This window comes from Aquarana catesbeiana, linkage group LG04 (assembly GCF_042186555.1).
Source record: "Aquarana catesbeiana isolate 2022-GZ linkage group LG04, ASM4218655v1, whole genome shotgun sequence".
Classification (NCBI taxonomy): Eukaryota; Metazoa; Chordata; class Amphibia; order Anura; family Ranidae; genus Aquarana; species Aquarana catesbeiana.
In genome coordinates, this window is record NC_133327.1 from 634,551,935 (window position 1) to 634,568,366 (window position 16,432).

Here is a 16,432-nt window from a genome sequence, read left to right on the forward strand (position 1 = left end):
TAGTTTTATGTACCTTTGTGCTCTCTTTTAGGAAATCTGTAGTGAATTACACAATGGTTCATCCGAAACCCACAAGTTGACGTCCTCTCAAATGACCCATGACGTCAAAATATAATAAAAGATTTTTTCTATGGATTTTATGAAAAAAATCATAATGTATTCTTTTCTGTTGCTTAGAAAAATTTGTACTTTGCTTCACATTTTTGAAGCGTTACATTTTGGATGCCACACAAATGTTGCCTTAGTGAGGGCACAAGGTCTCTTTCCAAAACTGGAAAATTTGGCAGCATTTAAGCCTATCTTCACAGAGCCATCCAACGCCACATGCGGCTTTCCGCAGAGAAGTGTTTTTTGTCAAAGCGAATGGAATGAGCAAAGCCTGCAGACTTGCATCCAGCGATTTTGTATTCAAGATTGCCCGTATAGATCCTACACTCCGAGCTATCATCATCTTCTTGAAGGAGACCTTGGTTCTTGCGTCAGAAAAGATGTGAAAGACCTACATCCAAAATCCAGCAAAGATTCGTACAGCTTCATCTTTTATGATCACAAAGATTGCTTTATAACAACAACAATGGCAAAAGTAGGAAGTTCATTTACGCTGACTGCGTGGCTGAAACCTGAGCAAGCCAGTGAAATGTAAGTACGAAAGCATCTGTTACCTTCTCCTGCATGCAAAATCAGCAGCCCAGGGTCATCTGCCTTGAAAACAAAAATCAAGAATGGAAAAAAACTACAAGTACAACTTTTTCATTCTTAAGTTAATTTAACTTGGATCTTGTTATCACCTTCACTTAAAACTTTAAAAGTTTAATAGATATTAGAACAACGAGAAGGGACATTTTGTAGAATATAATGTAATGTGTTTTTTTTCCTAATTGGAAAGAAGCCTAAAACCAGGTTATAGGACATGTGTTAATTATTTAGTTCCTTGTTAACTTAGCTATAAACTTGAATTAGTGAGGATGTGATAAGGCTGTGGAAATCACTTAGATAATGTTGGACTGTAAAAATGTACAGCAATGTTTAAGGTTTTGACAAGTTGTTGTTAACCTCTTTCCGTCAACCTGGCACATATATGCAGCCTTATGTAAACACTTTTCTGTGCTGAGAACGCTCGCCCTGCACACTCCCAGCACAGTCACCGGCAGGGCCTGGAAAGCTCAGATGCATACTTGTGATTGGGAGCTTTCCAATCATGTGACCACTGTGGTATCCAATCACAGTGGTCACATGACCTGAATGCCCACTTCTGCCTCCCAGCATTTAGAAGCTCTTAAAGGGCCAGGAGAAGGGAAAGTGGGAAGGGGTTAAAGCTGAACTCTAATTATTTTTTAAATGTATGTACAGCCAAATCTGTCCTCTGGGTCTCATTAGGAAAAATTTCCTTCACCTTCTGTTCCAGAGATACAACAGGAAGTGAGGTGAAACTTTTCACAAGTAAGGCTGTTTTTCTCTTAGGGCTTGTTCACATGTGAGGTTTGGGTGCAATAAAACCCCATGGTTGAGCCATGTTTTTTTTGCCCCCCCCAACTGCACCCCTTTAACTGCAAAGGCAGCAGCCAGAGATAAACACAGGTCCCAACCGTAATGCTTTGTGGCTGCAGTAGAAATGATACCCCCAGTCGCTTTTGGCGGGTGCTGCCACCCACCGATAGTGAGCCATTCAAGTAAATGGGGCCCCTCCGCAACTGCATACAATGCATACGGTTGTGGAACACTACTGCGGGGTCCAAGAGGTTAAAGCAGACAGTGAGGAGACAAATGCTGCAAAGAGCTCTGAAGAGTGATACAATAGCTTTGGTCTTCAAAGACCAAATCACACGTGAACATAGTCAATAGAATAGGTGTCCCCATTGGAAGATTTACCCTTACCTCTTGTTACAGGGGCAGCTTTAAAATGTTGGATTTGCCATGACATCGGTCACCAAGAGTTGGGCTTTAAGCATACAGTAAGAGAACAACTCCTGAAAATAAAGCTTTTCTATTATATGAGAATAATAAATTATAAATCAGCAATTTCAAGGAGCACTAATCATGAGCAACATTTGTCTTGGTTATATTTTTAAAATCAATTTAATGCTTAAAAATAAATTTCTTAACAATTTAATAAATTTGATTGCAAGTATACCTATACCGAGAATCATTCTCATAATTTAACAATTCTTTAAACATGTTGTAAACAGGGGGCTTTTCCTTTTTGAATTTACAAAAAAAAAATAAAAAAGTCAAGTAAAAAAAAATTATCTTAAATTTGTCATTCTTCCTGTGTGTCCTCATAAACAGCTTTCTTGCAATAATTAGCTGCTTATTCACATATACCAAGAGAATATTTTATGTCCTAATTGGCGAAATAATGAAAACCGATTTTGTCTCTAAAATCACGCTCCCAACAGAGAGCCAGCCCTGGAATTCCTTTGAATAGATCCACATGGTGTTAAGATATAATGTGCAATCATTTCTTTGAATTTCCACAGCTCACCTGAGGCAACTCTTAAAAATAGCTGGCGTTGTTAGATACACAATGCATGAAATCTTGAAGGAATTTCAGCCTATGGCACCAAATTAGGATGAATAGTCTTACTCGGCTTTGTTTAGTGAGGAAAGTTCAATAACTAATGAGGGAGTATTTTGAAGATGAATACTAGACAATGAGTCCATAGGATCTCTTATCATTCCCCTCTTTTTTACTAAGAGCTTGTTGTGTTGCCGCTCCTTACTTCAAATAACGAAAAAAGGATATCGTGTAACGGGCGCCTAAAGTACGGTGGCCTAAAGGTATGAATGAATGTGGCGGTAACGACAACAGGGAATCTGCCATCTGTGAAATTTAAATAGAATAAATGGAGAAGATAAATGATATATCTGAACTTAATTTCCCCTGGTTTCCTTTTCCCAGAGCTGTAGTACTTAACTCTCTTTCTTGCTGTCTAGATGCCGTTGCTAGTTAAATTCTCACTGCTGGCAATCTTTGGTCTTTTTTTTTTTTTTTGTGCCACCAGTCATGAATTTTATGGTTCATATATTTCAGTTTTATTTGAATGTTTTTTCTGTGTTTATAAAGTTTAAAATATGCAGATTGTATGATTTACTTTACTGGAAATAAGTACTAACATACAGTAATGGTGTTTACGCTGTGTGGTCATATCGATTCGATTGGCAATCTCATAAGGATTAGGTGGGGACGAAAATAGTTTCAAAAATATATTTGCAACCAGTGTTTTATAGATAATGTCCAACAACAATAAAATACCCAGCCTACTTCTTTTTAAAATGTGTGTTGCTAATCAGTTGTTAATTATTTTAAAGTTGATATAGTAACCAAACGACATGAGATTTTGTTCAGGCAGTTTTGTAATGTAGGTTCCCTGCGTGATAACACAGCCAGGTCAGTGGCTTTATTTGCCTCTACTGCAGTTAAAGGAGCTCTGCCACTTTAACAATAACAACAACAAAAGATGCTAACAGGTATACAGTCAGGTCCATAAATATTGGGACATTGACACAATTCTAATCTTTTTGGCTCTATACACCACCACAATGGATTTGAAATGAAACGAACAAGATGTGCTTTAACTGCAGACTTTCAGCTTTAATTTGAGGGTATTTACATCTAAATCAGGTGAACGGTGTAGGAATTACAACAGTTTGTACATGTGCCTCCCACTTTTTAAGGGACCAAAAGTAATGGGACAATTGGCTGCTCAGCTGTTCCATGGCCAGGTGTGTGTTATTCCCTCATTATCCTAGTCACAAGGAGCAGATAAAAAGGTCCAAACTTCATTTCAAGTGTGCTATTTGCATTTGGAATCTGTTGCTGTCAACTCTCAATATGAGATCCAAAGAGCTGTCACTATCAGTGAAGCAAGCCATCATTAGGCTGAAAAAACAAAACAAACCCATCAGAGAGATAGCAAAAACATTAGGTGTGGCCAAATCAACTGTTTGGAACATCCTTAAAAAGAAAGAACGAATCGGTGAGCTCAGCAACACCAAAAGACCCGGAAGACCACGGAAAACAACTGTGGTGGATGACCGAAGAATTCTTTCCTTGGTGAAGAAAACACCCTTCACAACAGTTGGCCAGATCAAGAACACTCTCCAGGAGGTAGGTATATGTGTGTCAAAGTCAACAATCAAGAGAAGACTTCACCAGAGTGAATACAGAGGGTTCACCACAAGATGTAAACCATTGGTGAGCCTCAAAAACAGGAAGGCCAGTCTAGAGTTTGCCAAACAACATTTAAAAAAGCCTTCACGACTCTGGAACAACATCCTATGGACAGGGTCAGGGGAGCTTGGCTTCTTTTCGCCACGCCAGTGGCTACTGATCAAGGATGCGTACACTATCCTGTCACCATTTGAGGAGGCCACAAAGATGGTGAGCGGCGACAATGCATGCATCAGTGACACTGTCCCTCTAGTCTTCCTGTTGGAGCACACGCTTTGTGGAATAATGGACAGAGCACTTGAGGCAGAACAGCAGGAGGAAGAGGAGGACTTCCTTATCTCTCAAGGCCCCTTTATCCAGATAGCATTCCTGTGGGCCCACCGAACACACAGGAAGAAGAGGAGGAGGAGGATTGTGTCAGCATGGATGTAGAGGATAATGCTCAGCAGCAGTCTTCAAGGGATGGTTTTCAGTTCTCAGAAACCCAAGGAGTTGTACATGGCTGGGAGGAGGTAGTTATGGATCATGTGATCCTTAGTGACCCAGAGGACTCAGAATCGAATGCCTCTGCAAACTTACGCTGCATGGCCTCCCTGATACTGCAAAGCCTGGGAAAGGCCCCTAGGATTCGTGGTATCAAGGAGAGGGATCATTACTGGCTGGCAACCCTTCTTGATCCACGTTACAAGGGTAAGGTTGCAGAACTCATCCTGCCTTCACAGAGGGAGCAGAGGATGAAACATCTTCAGGGGGCCTTGAAGAAAGGTTTGTGCAATGCATTTCCAGACCCTGGGAGGTTACAATTTGCTGGTGCTGGACAACGTGTTTCTGAGGCTTCGTTCAGTCAGAGGAAGAGCGGTGGAGAAGGTGGCCAGCTGACCGATGCCTTTAAACAATTTTTCAGTCCTCAGCGCTAAGGTCTGATCAATTCAAGCAACCATCGCCAGCGTCTGCATTATTTGGTGCAGGAATATCTAGGGGCAAGAGCAGACTTGGAGACCTTTCCAACAGAGCATCCACTGGGTTACTGGGTCTTGAGGATGGACTACTGGCAAGAACTTGCTCAATATGCAATTGAGCTACTGGCCTGTCCTGCATCCAGTGTTCTTTCTGAACGCACATTCAGTGCTTCTGGAGGGTTTGTAACAGATCATAGAGTGCGCCTGTCCACAGACTCCATTGATAGGCTCACAATCATAAAAATGAATCAGTCTTTGATCAGCAGCTATCAAGCACCTGATGCTGAGGTAACTGATTGTGAGGGGTTACAGTGTTCTGGCGCCAGCACCACCACCCAAAGCCCAATTTTTCTGCCCCTGTTTAACAGGGGCATGTAATTACTATTTTTGATATAATATTTCAATGCAGGGCCCATTCCTGCACCCAACAAGAGTATCTGTGAGGGCTTACAGTGTTGTGGCACCACCACCAGCAAAGGCCCAATTTTTCTGCCCCTGTTTAACAGGGGCATGTAAGTACAATTTTTGATAAAATATTTCACAGCTGGGCCCATTCCTGCGCCCAACAAGATTAACTGTGAGGGCTTACAGTGTTCTGGTACCACCACCACAAAGGCCCAATTTTTCTGCCCCTGTTTAACAGGGGCATGTAATTACAATTTTTTCTATAGTATTTCACAGCAGGGCCCGTTCCTGCGCTCACCAAGAGTAACTGTGAGGGCTTACAGTGTTCTGGTACCAACACCACCACCAAAGGCCCAATTTTTCTGCCCCTGTTTAACAGGGGCATGTAATTACAACTTTTTAGTGCCTGGGGGGCCCCCAGGCCATTTTTTTAAATTTGGGTGTGGGGTTCCCCTTAATATCCATACCAGCCCCTTTTGGGCCTGGTAATGGCCTGGGGAGGGGGCATGCCATTTTTTCAATGATTTTCATCTATATTGCCGGGACATCCAACATAAAATTAAATAAAATAAAATTTCATCATAAATTTAGACCAATATGTATTCTGATACATATTTTTGGTAAAAAATCCCAATAAGCGTACATTGATTGGTTTGCACAAAAGTTATAGTGTCTACAAGCTATGGGATATAAAGTAGTTATTGAAATTTTTTTTTTTTTACTAGTAATGGCGGTGTTTAGTGACTTATAGCATGACTGCAACATTGCAGCAGACAAAACGGACACTTTTTTGGGAACCAGTGACACCAATACAGTGATCAGTGCTAAAAATATGCACTGTCACTGTACTAATGACACTGGCTGGGAAGGAGTTAACATCAGGGGCGATCAAAGGGTTAAATGTGTGCCTAAAATTGGCCTGGTTACTGTGGGGGAGGTACTTTTACTATGGGAAGGCAGAGATCCACGTTCCTGCTTTGCAGGAACACAGGATCACGACCTTCCCTTCTCACAGAACAGCCTTGTTTACATAGGCAGACTGCCATTCTGCTTGTGTCCCAAACGATCGGTGGATCCCAGCGGACACCGAGTCTCCTGGACCCGCTTAGTGTCCAATCACTGCGGGAATGGGCCGCCGGTCGTGCATGTGCGCACCCCAGAACCCGAAGTGCAGGATTACGTACTAGGTATGTGATCCTGCACAGGAGAGCTGCCTTGCCACTGTATATATACAGTATATGGTCAGCAAGCGGTTAACCTGCAAAATCATGTGTATTTATTTTTATTTTTTTACAAAAGGTGAACTTAGCCTTTAAATTAATAAAGCTTGATTGATATCCAAGCCTATTGACTAGACAATAAAAGAGCATCACCACACTGGTGAAGCCATCATTTTTATCTTTCTTCCTGTCAGCAGTGTCCCATTGGTAAATTTACACCACGGTGTTGAGTTCAGTTCTATAAGGGATTACAGGACATTGCATTTTTGTTCTTATACCAGCAGTATTTTTTATCTATGAGGTTTGTCACTAATAAGGGAGGGATCCAATGCCCCACTTGTGGTGACAACCTACAGCACTCCCCGCCTCCCCAGTGATGCAAGCTAGCTGTCCCTATGCCGTAAAATGCCCACAGCTGTCCTGAGACATTGATGTAACAACTGGCAGAATGAATTATTGAGCCTGGGATTTAATTTATTTAAGAGGAAACTTTTTTCAGGGGACAGCCTCCTGAAAACTGGGACTGTCCCTGGATGTATGGTCTGACTTGTATATCTAAACTCAAGAACAAAAATGTAATGGATTGCAGCTTACCCATCCTTAGATGCAGTGGCTGAAATAGCTTGCTTTTTTTAAGCTTTTTTCTTTAATTTTTATTTGGTGATCCACTTTGTCTTAAAGTGGTTCTAAAGGCAGAAGTTTATTTTTTATCCTAATGCATTCTATGCTTTAAAATAATTTTTAAAAAAACCTTCTGTGTGCAGCAGCCCCCCCCCCCCATACTTACCTGTGCCCCATCTTAATCCAACGATGTGCACGAAAATAAATTAGAAGGATTCTAGTGGTTGTGGCGCTGCTCTGTTAAAAGTATATTTGCTATGTGACCTTGTAACCTTTGTTATTGTGGTGAATCATTTCATCAAAAAATATATAAGTATAAAGTGACAAGTGCTCAACTATAAAATTCCAGTACATATATATAAAATAAATTGACAGGTGTGTTAATAAGATCTTTACAATATAATCTTATATAAATCAAAGTGTACTAAGTGATAAATAATATGGAAAAAAAAATTACAAAATAATTAAATTCAAGTCCTGAAAAGTGTAATAAACAGTCCGTTTGGAAATGAAAAAAAGTCCTTTGAAAGTGAACAAAACAAAGTGACTGGTGCCTTATTCCTCTCAGTGCTTTTTAAAAGGTGTCTTATAGTGCAGGTGCTTCACTCCGTGCTCTTCTTATATGGATGCACTTACCAGATGGCTCTCCCCTCTAGGGCATGTTGCGTCTTCACAGCCACAATGCTGTAACAGACCTCCGTTGGTAGTAATCCTTATCAGCCCCTTCTTTCCTTGATGATCTCTCTGGTGACTTCTAGGATCTTTTTTTGTATTTCTTAAATTTATCAGGGAAGGAGGTGGAGACAATGTGATGGTCATATGATCACTAGACTTCACAGGAGGAAACATCTAAATCTTCCTTATTTCACCTCAATATGAATCAAGGTCTTAATGCAATTATTACCCCACCATGGGCTTTTAGGTATCTACGGCTGTGGGAAATGTAACTCCTGTTCTCTTCTGTCTTTCCACCACGAGATCCTAGGCTGTCCGGTACTCTCCCTTCTCATTGACTGAGACAGCAGCACATACCATTGGCTCCCTCTGCTGTCAATCAACGTCAGTGAGCCAATGAGGAGAGGGGGGCAGGGCTGAGATGCGGCTCCGTGTCTGAGTGGACACACAGGTGCCCCCATAGCAAGTTGCTTGCTATGGGGGCACTTAGCAGAAGGGAGGGGACAGGAGCGCCGGCAGAGGACCTGAGAAGAGGAGAATCAGGGCTGCTCTGTGCAAAACCACTGCACAGAGCACTTAAGTATAACATGTTTGTTATTTTTAAACAAAAAAATCCAAACTTTAATATCACTTGAGCCCCCGTTCACATCGGGCCGATTTGACATGCGATTTGACATGTCAAATCGCATTCCAAATCGCAGGCGACTGCTGACAATGGCACTGTCTAAATCAGTGCAATGCCGACTTTGCGGCGCCGCACCAATTCCCAAAAGTAGTTTATGCCCTTCGTTTAGCGAACTTGGGGGTGATTTCAATAGACATCTGTGCAGGCTCATGCACAGATGTCTTTCAGCACCCCAACTCGCACTGACATGCGGGTTTGAAATCGTGTGAGTTCAGCTGAACGCGCATGATTTCAAACCCGCCCTCAGCGTGAACGATTGCTTACTGTTCAATCAAGCATTGTTACCTTATCTATGGGGAAGCAGAATTGTTACCCTAGGACAGGAAGTGTGTTTGGACTACAAAACTCCTCCCAATATCCTCTTCTCTATATCATAAGGAAAGGTGTGTTTTTATTTCAGCTAGAGAAGTGGTACAATACTAATGCCCTGTACACACGGTCGGACATTGATCGGACATTCTGACGACAAAATCCTTTGGATTTTTTCCGACAGATTTTGGGCCAAACTTGTCTTGCATACACACGGTCGCACAAAGTTGTTGGAAAATCCGATCGTTTTGAACGCGGTGACGTAAAACACGTACGTCGGGACTATAAATGGGGCAGTAGCCAATAGCTTTCGTCTCTTAATTTATTCTGAGCATGTGTGGCACTTTGTGCATCGGATTTGTGTACACACGATCGGAATTTAAACGATCGGATTTTGTTGTTGGAAAATTTTATATCCAGCTCTCAAACTTTGTGTATCAGAAATTCAGACGGAAAAAAGTCTGATGGAGCCCACACACGATCGGAATTTCTGACAACACAATCCGATCGCACTTTTTCCGTTGGAAAATCCGACCCTGTGTACAGGGCATAACTGATATCAGCAGAGGCAGAAAACACAGGAAGGCACAAGATTTCTAGCAGGATCAACAGGCATTTTTCAAAAGAGATTTATAAAAAGAGATATAACAAAATTATTTCATTATTATATTTACCAGACCAAAAGGAGCAAATAAGCAAAGGTTTTTGTTAGGGTTTACAAATACTTTAAGAAAATTCAGTTTCCTGGCACCGTTCTAAAATTATTCAAGCACAAGGGAGATAAACAACAGATAAACACTCAATTATATTATGAAATGGATACCAAATATATATTTGTCACAAAGTATTGCTTAGAAGAGCCTAGAAAAGTAAAGCATTATAGTAATAATATCCTATCTTCCCATGATGACTGTAGAGAGCTTTAGAGTCGTGAAGGTTTATGCTGCACTTTATTTTCTGGTCTTTTTGGAAGATGATTTTGATCTTTTTTTTTTATATATTTACTTCCGAAGGTGTGTAATAGAAAAGTCCGCTGATGGGCAGATTGTGTTCAAACTCACAATCTCGGAGAGAGAAACCGTGTTTTATTATCGCACTGTAAATGGTTTGCAGCCGCCTATAAAAGTAATGACACAAGGGAGATTTTCTGTGAAGAGATGGATTCATCTTGGTGTGCAGGTGGGTAAAAATACATAACATTTGGTTAAACACAAAAAAGCTTTTCAAAATAACGTGTGAAAGATAAGCTCTAGAGATCTAACTGTAGCATCCATGGTGTGCATTCTTCTTTGCGCCTGTATGTATCTGATGAAAGTCATATTTCTTTATCCCTGTGCCATTCCATCAATAAGTGTTTGTCTTGTAGTGTTCTTTTCTGTACTGTTAGCTTAATAAGTGTTTGTCTTGTACGATTGGACACAGGAACAACTTATTAATTATGTATATAATCTAATGCTTGTACATACTCTACCACTTAAAGATGAGACATTTTTAAATGTGGGTCTTGGGTCTAAACCCAGTTCAACCCATCTGCTATCTTTCAACCAAATTTGAATGCTAAAAAGAGCTTTGTAATACCTATCCAGGACATCTGCAATGTGGGGGTCACATGAGCTCAGCTAAAGGGCAGTATCTAAGCTAAGAGAGGTGGTGGGTGGCCATTAAAGTATAATATATTTTAGATCTGCTTACAAGCAGCTAAAATAGTATATCCTGAACCTTGCACTGGGCTCTGTTTTGGAAGCTTTTTGACCTGGACTGGTACAGGTGTCCTCAAGTAGCTATCATGTAAACACATAATATACTTAGTAAGGATTCTCTAAGTTGGAGCAGCCATAACATTTAGGCATGCCCTTTGGTTCCCTCACCCTCTGGACACCACTTTTGTTGGTGAGCTTCATCCTCAGACTGATGCTCCTTTTGCCAATGTAGCTTACTAGCTTGCTGAATGGTTGGAAATATAGCTTGCTGAATGGTTGGAAAGATGTCCAGTTATCAGAAAATCTTTAGAGTTTCCATTTGTATTTCTTGTGCAACATCATTGGTGGACTTATGTTTTATGGCATGCTGATTTGAATAGATCATGTAATATATTGGATCTTACATAAATGCAAAGGGATTAAGTGCAATTCCATCATAGTCCAAAGCGTAATATACAGTATTATATATTGTCCATTTGGAGTGAAGGGCTTTTGGACAGGGCGTGTAATTATGTGTTTTTTGTACAATAAATAAATATTTGGGACCACGTCTTAATTATATTGTGATGTACAAAATATGTTGTTTAGAGTCTGCTATACAGGCCCGTTTTTAAAAAATTATATAGCTTGTACAAGTTTGGCATGTGCCATCATTATTTTTAACACTGCTCCCCTCGAAAGAGTAACTCCACTTTTGTTGAGAAAAAAACATTCCCTTCTGGGTGATTTATGTACATTACAAGGATTTTTAACAAACTTTGTTGCAGATTCCTACCTATTGTTATTCTGAAGAAATCACTGTGGGGTTTATTTAGTAAAGGTGGACAGTGCAAAACCTTTTGCAGAGAAACCAATCAGCTTTCAGGTTTTACTGTCAAATCTTAATTGAATAAGCTGAGGTTAGAAGCTGATTGGTTACCATACACAGCTGCACCAGATTCTGAATGCTCCAGTTTTAGTAAATCTACCTCTGTGTGTTTGTCTGTGTCCATGTTCTAAGTGAATCTGTATGGGAGTGGTTTCATAATTATCAATCAGCTGCTGCACTTGCAGGGCTCTAATGAGGAAAAATGCAGGGTCCGCATCACTTTAGATGTGATTTACTATTTACTATTCACCAAAAATAGTTATGAGTCAAAGAGAATCTGGTGCAGTCTAAAGGGCCATACACACGATCGGACTTTTTGACAACAAACATGCAAATTAGCTGTTTTGGAGCAACATCCGACCGTGTGTACGCTCCATCGGACAAACTTTTTCAGTTTCCATCGGACTTTTGTTGGCTGTGCAAACGGACAAACTTTCCTGCAACAAAAGTCCGATGGAGCAAAATCCGATCGTGTTCACACAAAGCCATCAGACTTTTGTACAAAGTACAGTACGCAGCCGCGAGAATGTTTCCAGCGTGATCGGATCGCGCTGGTTCTCGGCGGCAGGGTACTGTACTTCTCGCGCTAGCTGCAATAGGAAAAGCACATTTTCCTACTGCGGCGGGCGCGAGAGGGAATTCCCCTCTGGGGAATACCAGGCCCTTCGGTCTGGTATGGATTTTAAGAAGAAGCCCCTACGCCGAAAAAACGGCGTGGGGGTCCCCCCAAAATCCATACCAGACCCTTATCTGAGCACGCAGCCTGGCCGGTCAGGAAAGGGGGTGGGGACGAGCGAGCGCCCCCCCCTCCTGAGCCGTACTAGGCCGCATGCCCTCAATATGGGGGGTGGGTGCTTTGGGGGAGGGGGCGCCCTGCGGGCCCCCACCCCAAAGCACCTTGTCCCCATGTTGATGAGGACAAGGGCCTCTTCCCGACAACCCTGGCCGTTGGTTGTCAGGGTCTGCGGGCGAGGGGCTTATCGGAATCCGGGAGCCTCCTTTAATAAGGGGGCCCCCAGATCCCGGCCCCCCACCCTATGTGAATGAGTATGGGGTACATCGTAATCCTACCCATTCACCTAGGGAAAAAAGTGTCAATAAAAAACACAGTACACAGATTTTTAAAGTAATTTATTAGGCAGCTCTGGGGTCTTCTTCCGACTTCGGGGGTCCTCTTCGTACTTCAGGGGTCTTCTTCCGACTTTGGGGGTCCTCTTCGTACTTCGGGGGTCTTCTTCTGACTTCAGGGGTCCTCTTCGGATTTCGGGGGTCTCTCCGGCGTTTTCTCCCGGTGTCCGCATCTTCTGCCGGCTCCACTGCTATCTTCTGGCGCTCTTTTGCCAGCGGTGGTCCGGACTTCTGGATCGTCTTCTTCCCTCTTCTCTTCCAGAGATGTTGACACGACGCTCTCTCCAGCCGGAATGGTCTCTGTGCGCTCTGCAACGGACTTATATAGGCGGTGACCCCGCCCCCTATGACATCACAGTCCTGGGGCATGCTGGGACTGTGAGGTCATAAGGGGCGTGGTCATATCATCATATGACCACGCCCCCTATGATGGACATAACACAGGTCCAATAGCTGGACTGGGCGTGACTGCAAGCGGAGCTGAGCAGAGCCAAGCCTAGCCAAGTACACAGTACACTCGACTATGTGTATATCGGTGGCGCTTGCTCCTCCAGACAGTGAGGATCGGCGTACAACACGCAGCCACGATTTCCCCCTGATTTTAAGGGGAAAAAAGTGCGTGTTATACGCTGATAAATATGGTAAATTGTAAAGGGAGAGAATATTGAGGGAAGGTATATTTCTCAATGTTTATTGTCACAGCTGAGTAATTAAAGCTTTTAAATATACCTTGATTTACTTTGTATTGTGCCCTGTTTGGTTTTGATCAAGGCTAGGTTCTGATTCTACTAGGTGTGATTTTGTTCTTGTAACTAAAATTGGTGCTACAACTATCTAACAGATAGTGATGTACCTGGATGTCTTGAATTTGTTTGATGTTTATTTTGCTACCTGCAATCATTTAAGGTAAAGCTGGCTGTGTGTAGGTTTACTATCCACTGTCCGAAGTCTGATTGTTTATCCTCCACAAGTCTGAGTGTGTCTTTACCCCAGAAAGGGCGACCACAAGAATAGAATGTTAATATAAATATATATATATATATATATATATATATATATATATATATATATATATATATATATATATATATATCTATCTATCTATCTCGATAGATAGATATAGATTCGATAGATAGATATAGATTCGATAGGTAGATATAGATTCGATAGGTAGATAGATAGATTCGATAGGTAGATAGATATAGTATATATATATATATATATATATATATATATATATATATATATATATATATATACACATAAAGGATATATCTATCTATCTATCTATCTATCTATCTATCTATACAGATAGATATATATATATATATATATATATCTATATATATAGATATATAGATATATATATCTCTATATATATCTATATATATAGATATATAGATATACATATATACTAAGCAAAATTAGAAGCGCAACACTTTTGTGTTTGCCCCTTTTTATCATGAGCTGAACTTAAAGATCTATGACTTTTTCTGTGTATACAAAAGGCCTATTTCTCTCAAATATTGTTCACAAATCCGGTGTGGCATATCAAGATGCTGATTAGATAGCATGATTATTGCACAGGTGTGCCTTAGGCTGGTCACAATAAAGGCCACTCTAAAATGTGCAGTTTTATCAAACAGCACAATGCCACAGATGTCGCAAGTTTTGAGGGAGAGTGGAAATACCATGCTGACTGCAGGAATGTCCACCAGAGCTGTTGCTCTTGAATTGAATGTTCATTTCTCTACCATAAGCTGTCTCCAAAGGCGTTTCAGAGAATTTGGCAGTGCATCCAACCGCCTCACAACCACAGACCACATGTAACCACACCAGCCCAGGACCTCCACATCCAGCATCTTCACCTCCAAGATCGACTGAGACCAGCCATACGGACAGCTGCTGCAACATTCGTTTTACAAAACCAAAGAATTTCTGCACAAACTATCAGAAACGGTCTCAGGAGACCTCATCTGCATGCTCGTTGTCCTTATCAGGGTCTCGACCTGACTGCAGTTCGTCGTCGTAACCAACTTGAGTGGGCAAATGCTCACATTCGATGGCATCTGGCACTTTGGAGAGGTGTTCTCTTCAAGGATGAATCCTGGTTTTCACTGTACAGGGCAGATGGCAGACAGCGTGTATGGCATTATATGGGTGAGTGGTTTGCTGATGTCAACGTTGTGGATTGAATGGCCCATGGTGGCGGTGGGGTTATGGTATGGGAAGGTGTATGCTATGGACAATGAACACAGGTGCATTTTATTAATGGGATTTTGAATGCACAGAGATACCGTGATGAGGTCCTGAGGCCCATTGTTGTGCCATTTCTCCATGACCATCACCTCATGTTGCAGCATGATAATGCATGGCCCCATGTTGCAAGGATCTTTACACAATTCCTGGAAGCTGAAAACATCCCAGTTCTTGCATGGCTAGCATACTCACTGGATATGTCAACCATTGAGCATGTTTGGGATGCTCTGGATTGGTGTATAGGACAGTGTGTTCCAGTTCCTGCCAATATCCAGCAACTTCGCACAGCCATTGAAGAGGAATAGACCAACATTCCACAGGCCACAATCAACAACCTGATCAACTCTATGCGAAGGAGTTGTGCTGCACTGCATGAGGCAAATGGTGGTTACACCAGATACTGACTGGTTTTCAGACCCCCCCAATACAGTAAAACTGCACATTTTAGAGTGACCTTTTATTGTGGCCAGCCTAAGGCACACCTGTGCTCTAATCATGCTGTCTAATCAGCATCTTGATATGCCACACCTGTGAGGTGGATGGATTATCTTGGCAAAGGAGAAGTGCTCACAAACACAGATTTAGACAGATTTGTGAACAATATTTGAGAGAAATAGGCCTTTTGTGTAGATAGAAAAAGTCATAGATCTTTGAGTTCTGCTCATGATAAATAGGGGCAAACACAAAAGTGTTGCGTTTATAATTTTGCTCAGTGTATATACAGTGCCTTGAAAAATTATTCATACCCCTTGAAATTTTCCACATTTTGTCATGTTACAACCAAAAACATAAATGTATTTTATTGGGATTTTATATGATAGACCAACACAAAGTGGCGCATAATTGTGAAGTGGAAGGAAAGTGATAAATGGTTTTCAAAATGTTTTACAAATAAATATCTGAAAAGTGTGGTATGCATTTGTATTCAGCCCCCCTGAGTCAATACTTTGTAGAACCTAGAAAAAGAAAGCTATGGGACTTTAAATGAGGCGACCGCCATGTCAGATATGAACAAAAACAACATAAAATTGAAGTTACAGTACATGATTTATTGTAACATTGAAGAAAAGTATTGTATCAAATAGATAGGTAGTCACATGACTTACACTAAATAAGCTGCTACATAGTACGCAATACAAATAGGAATTAGACATAATAAATGTACATGAGAAGATAAATGGGTTAAAAAACATATTATAGGAACAAGTAACTTTGAGCATCTAGTAGCACTCAACACGTTTCCTGGCATTACAGCCATTCATTAGGAGTGTTGTGAAGTAATATACTGGAAAGAAAATGGACAGGGGTTAATAATAATGCCCTTAAAATAAGGGAGGACAGAGAGATTATATCCCAACAAGGTGGAGATAAATTGGGATACTTACTAACAGGATCAAGGCCAGGTCCAGTGTGACGGGGGTAACAGGCATGA

The 16,432-nt window shown here is 41.3% G+C and overlaps 1 protein-coding gene across 1 annotated transcript in view; it reads left to right on the forward strand.

The window, feature by feature from the left end:
* USH2A (usherin) overlaps window positions 1-16,432 on the forward strand; it is a 1,400,924-nt gene that overhangs the window by 64,611 nt on the left and 1,319,881 nt on the right. The window contains exons 2-3 of the mRNA XM_073628975.1: window positions 210-639; window positions 10,059-10,224. Of these exons, the coding sequence (XP_073485076.1) occupies window positions 210-639; window positions 10,059-10,224 (596 nt within the window). The remainder of the gene's footprint in view (window positions 1-209; window positions 640-10,058; window positions 10,225-16,432) is intronic.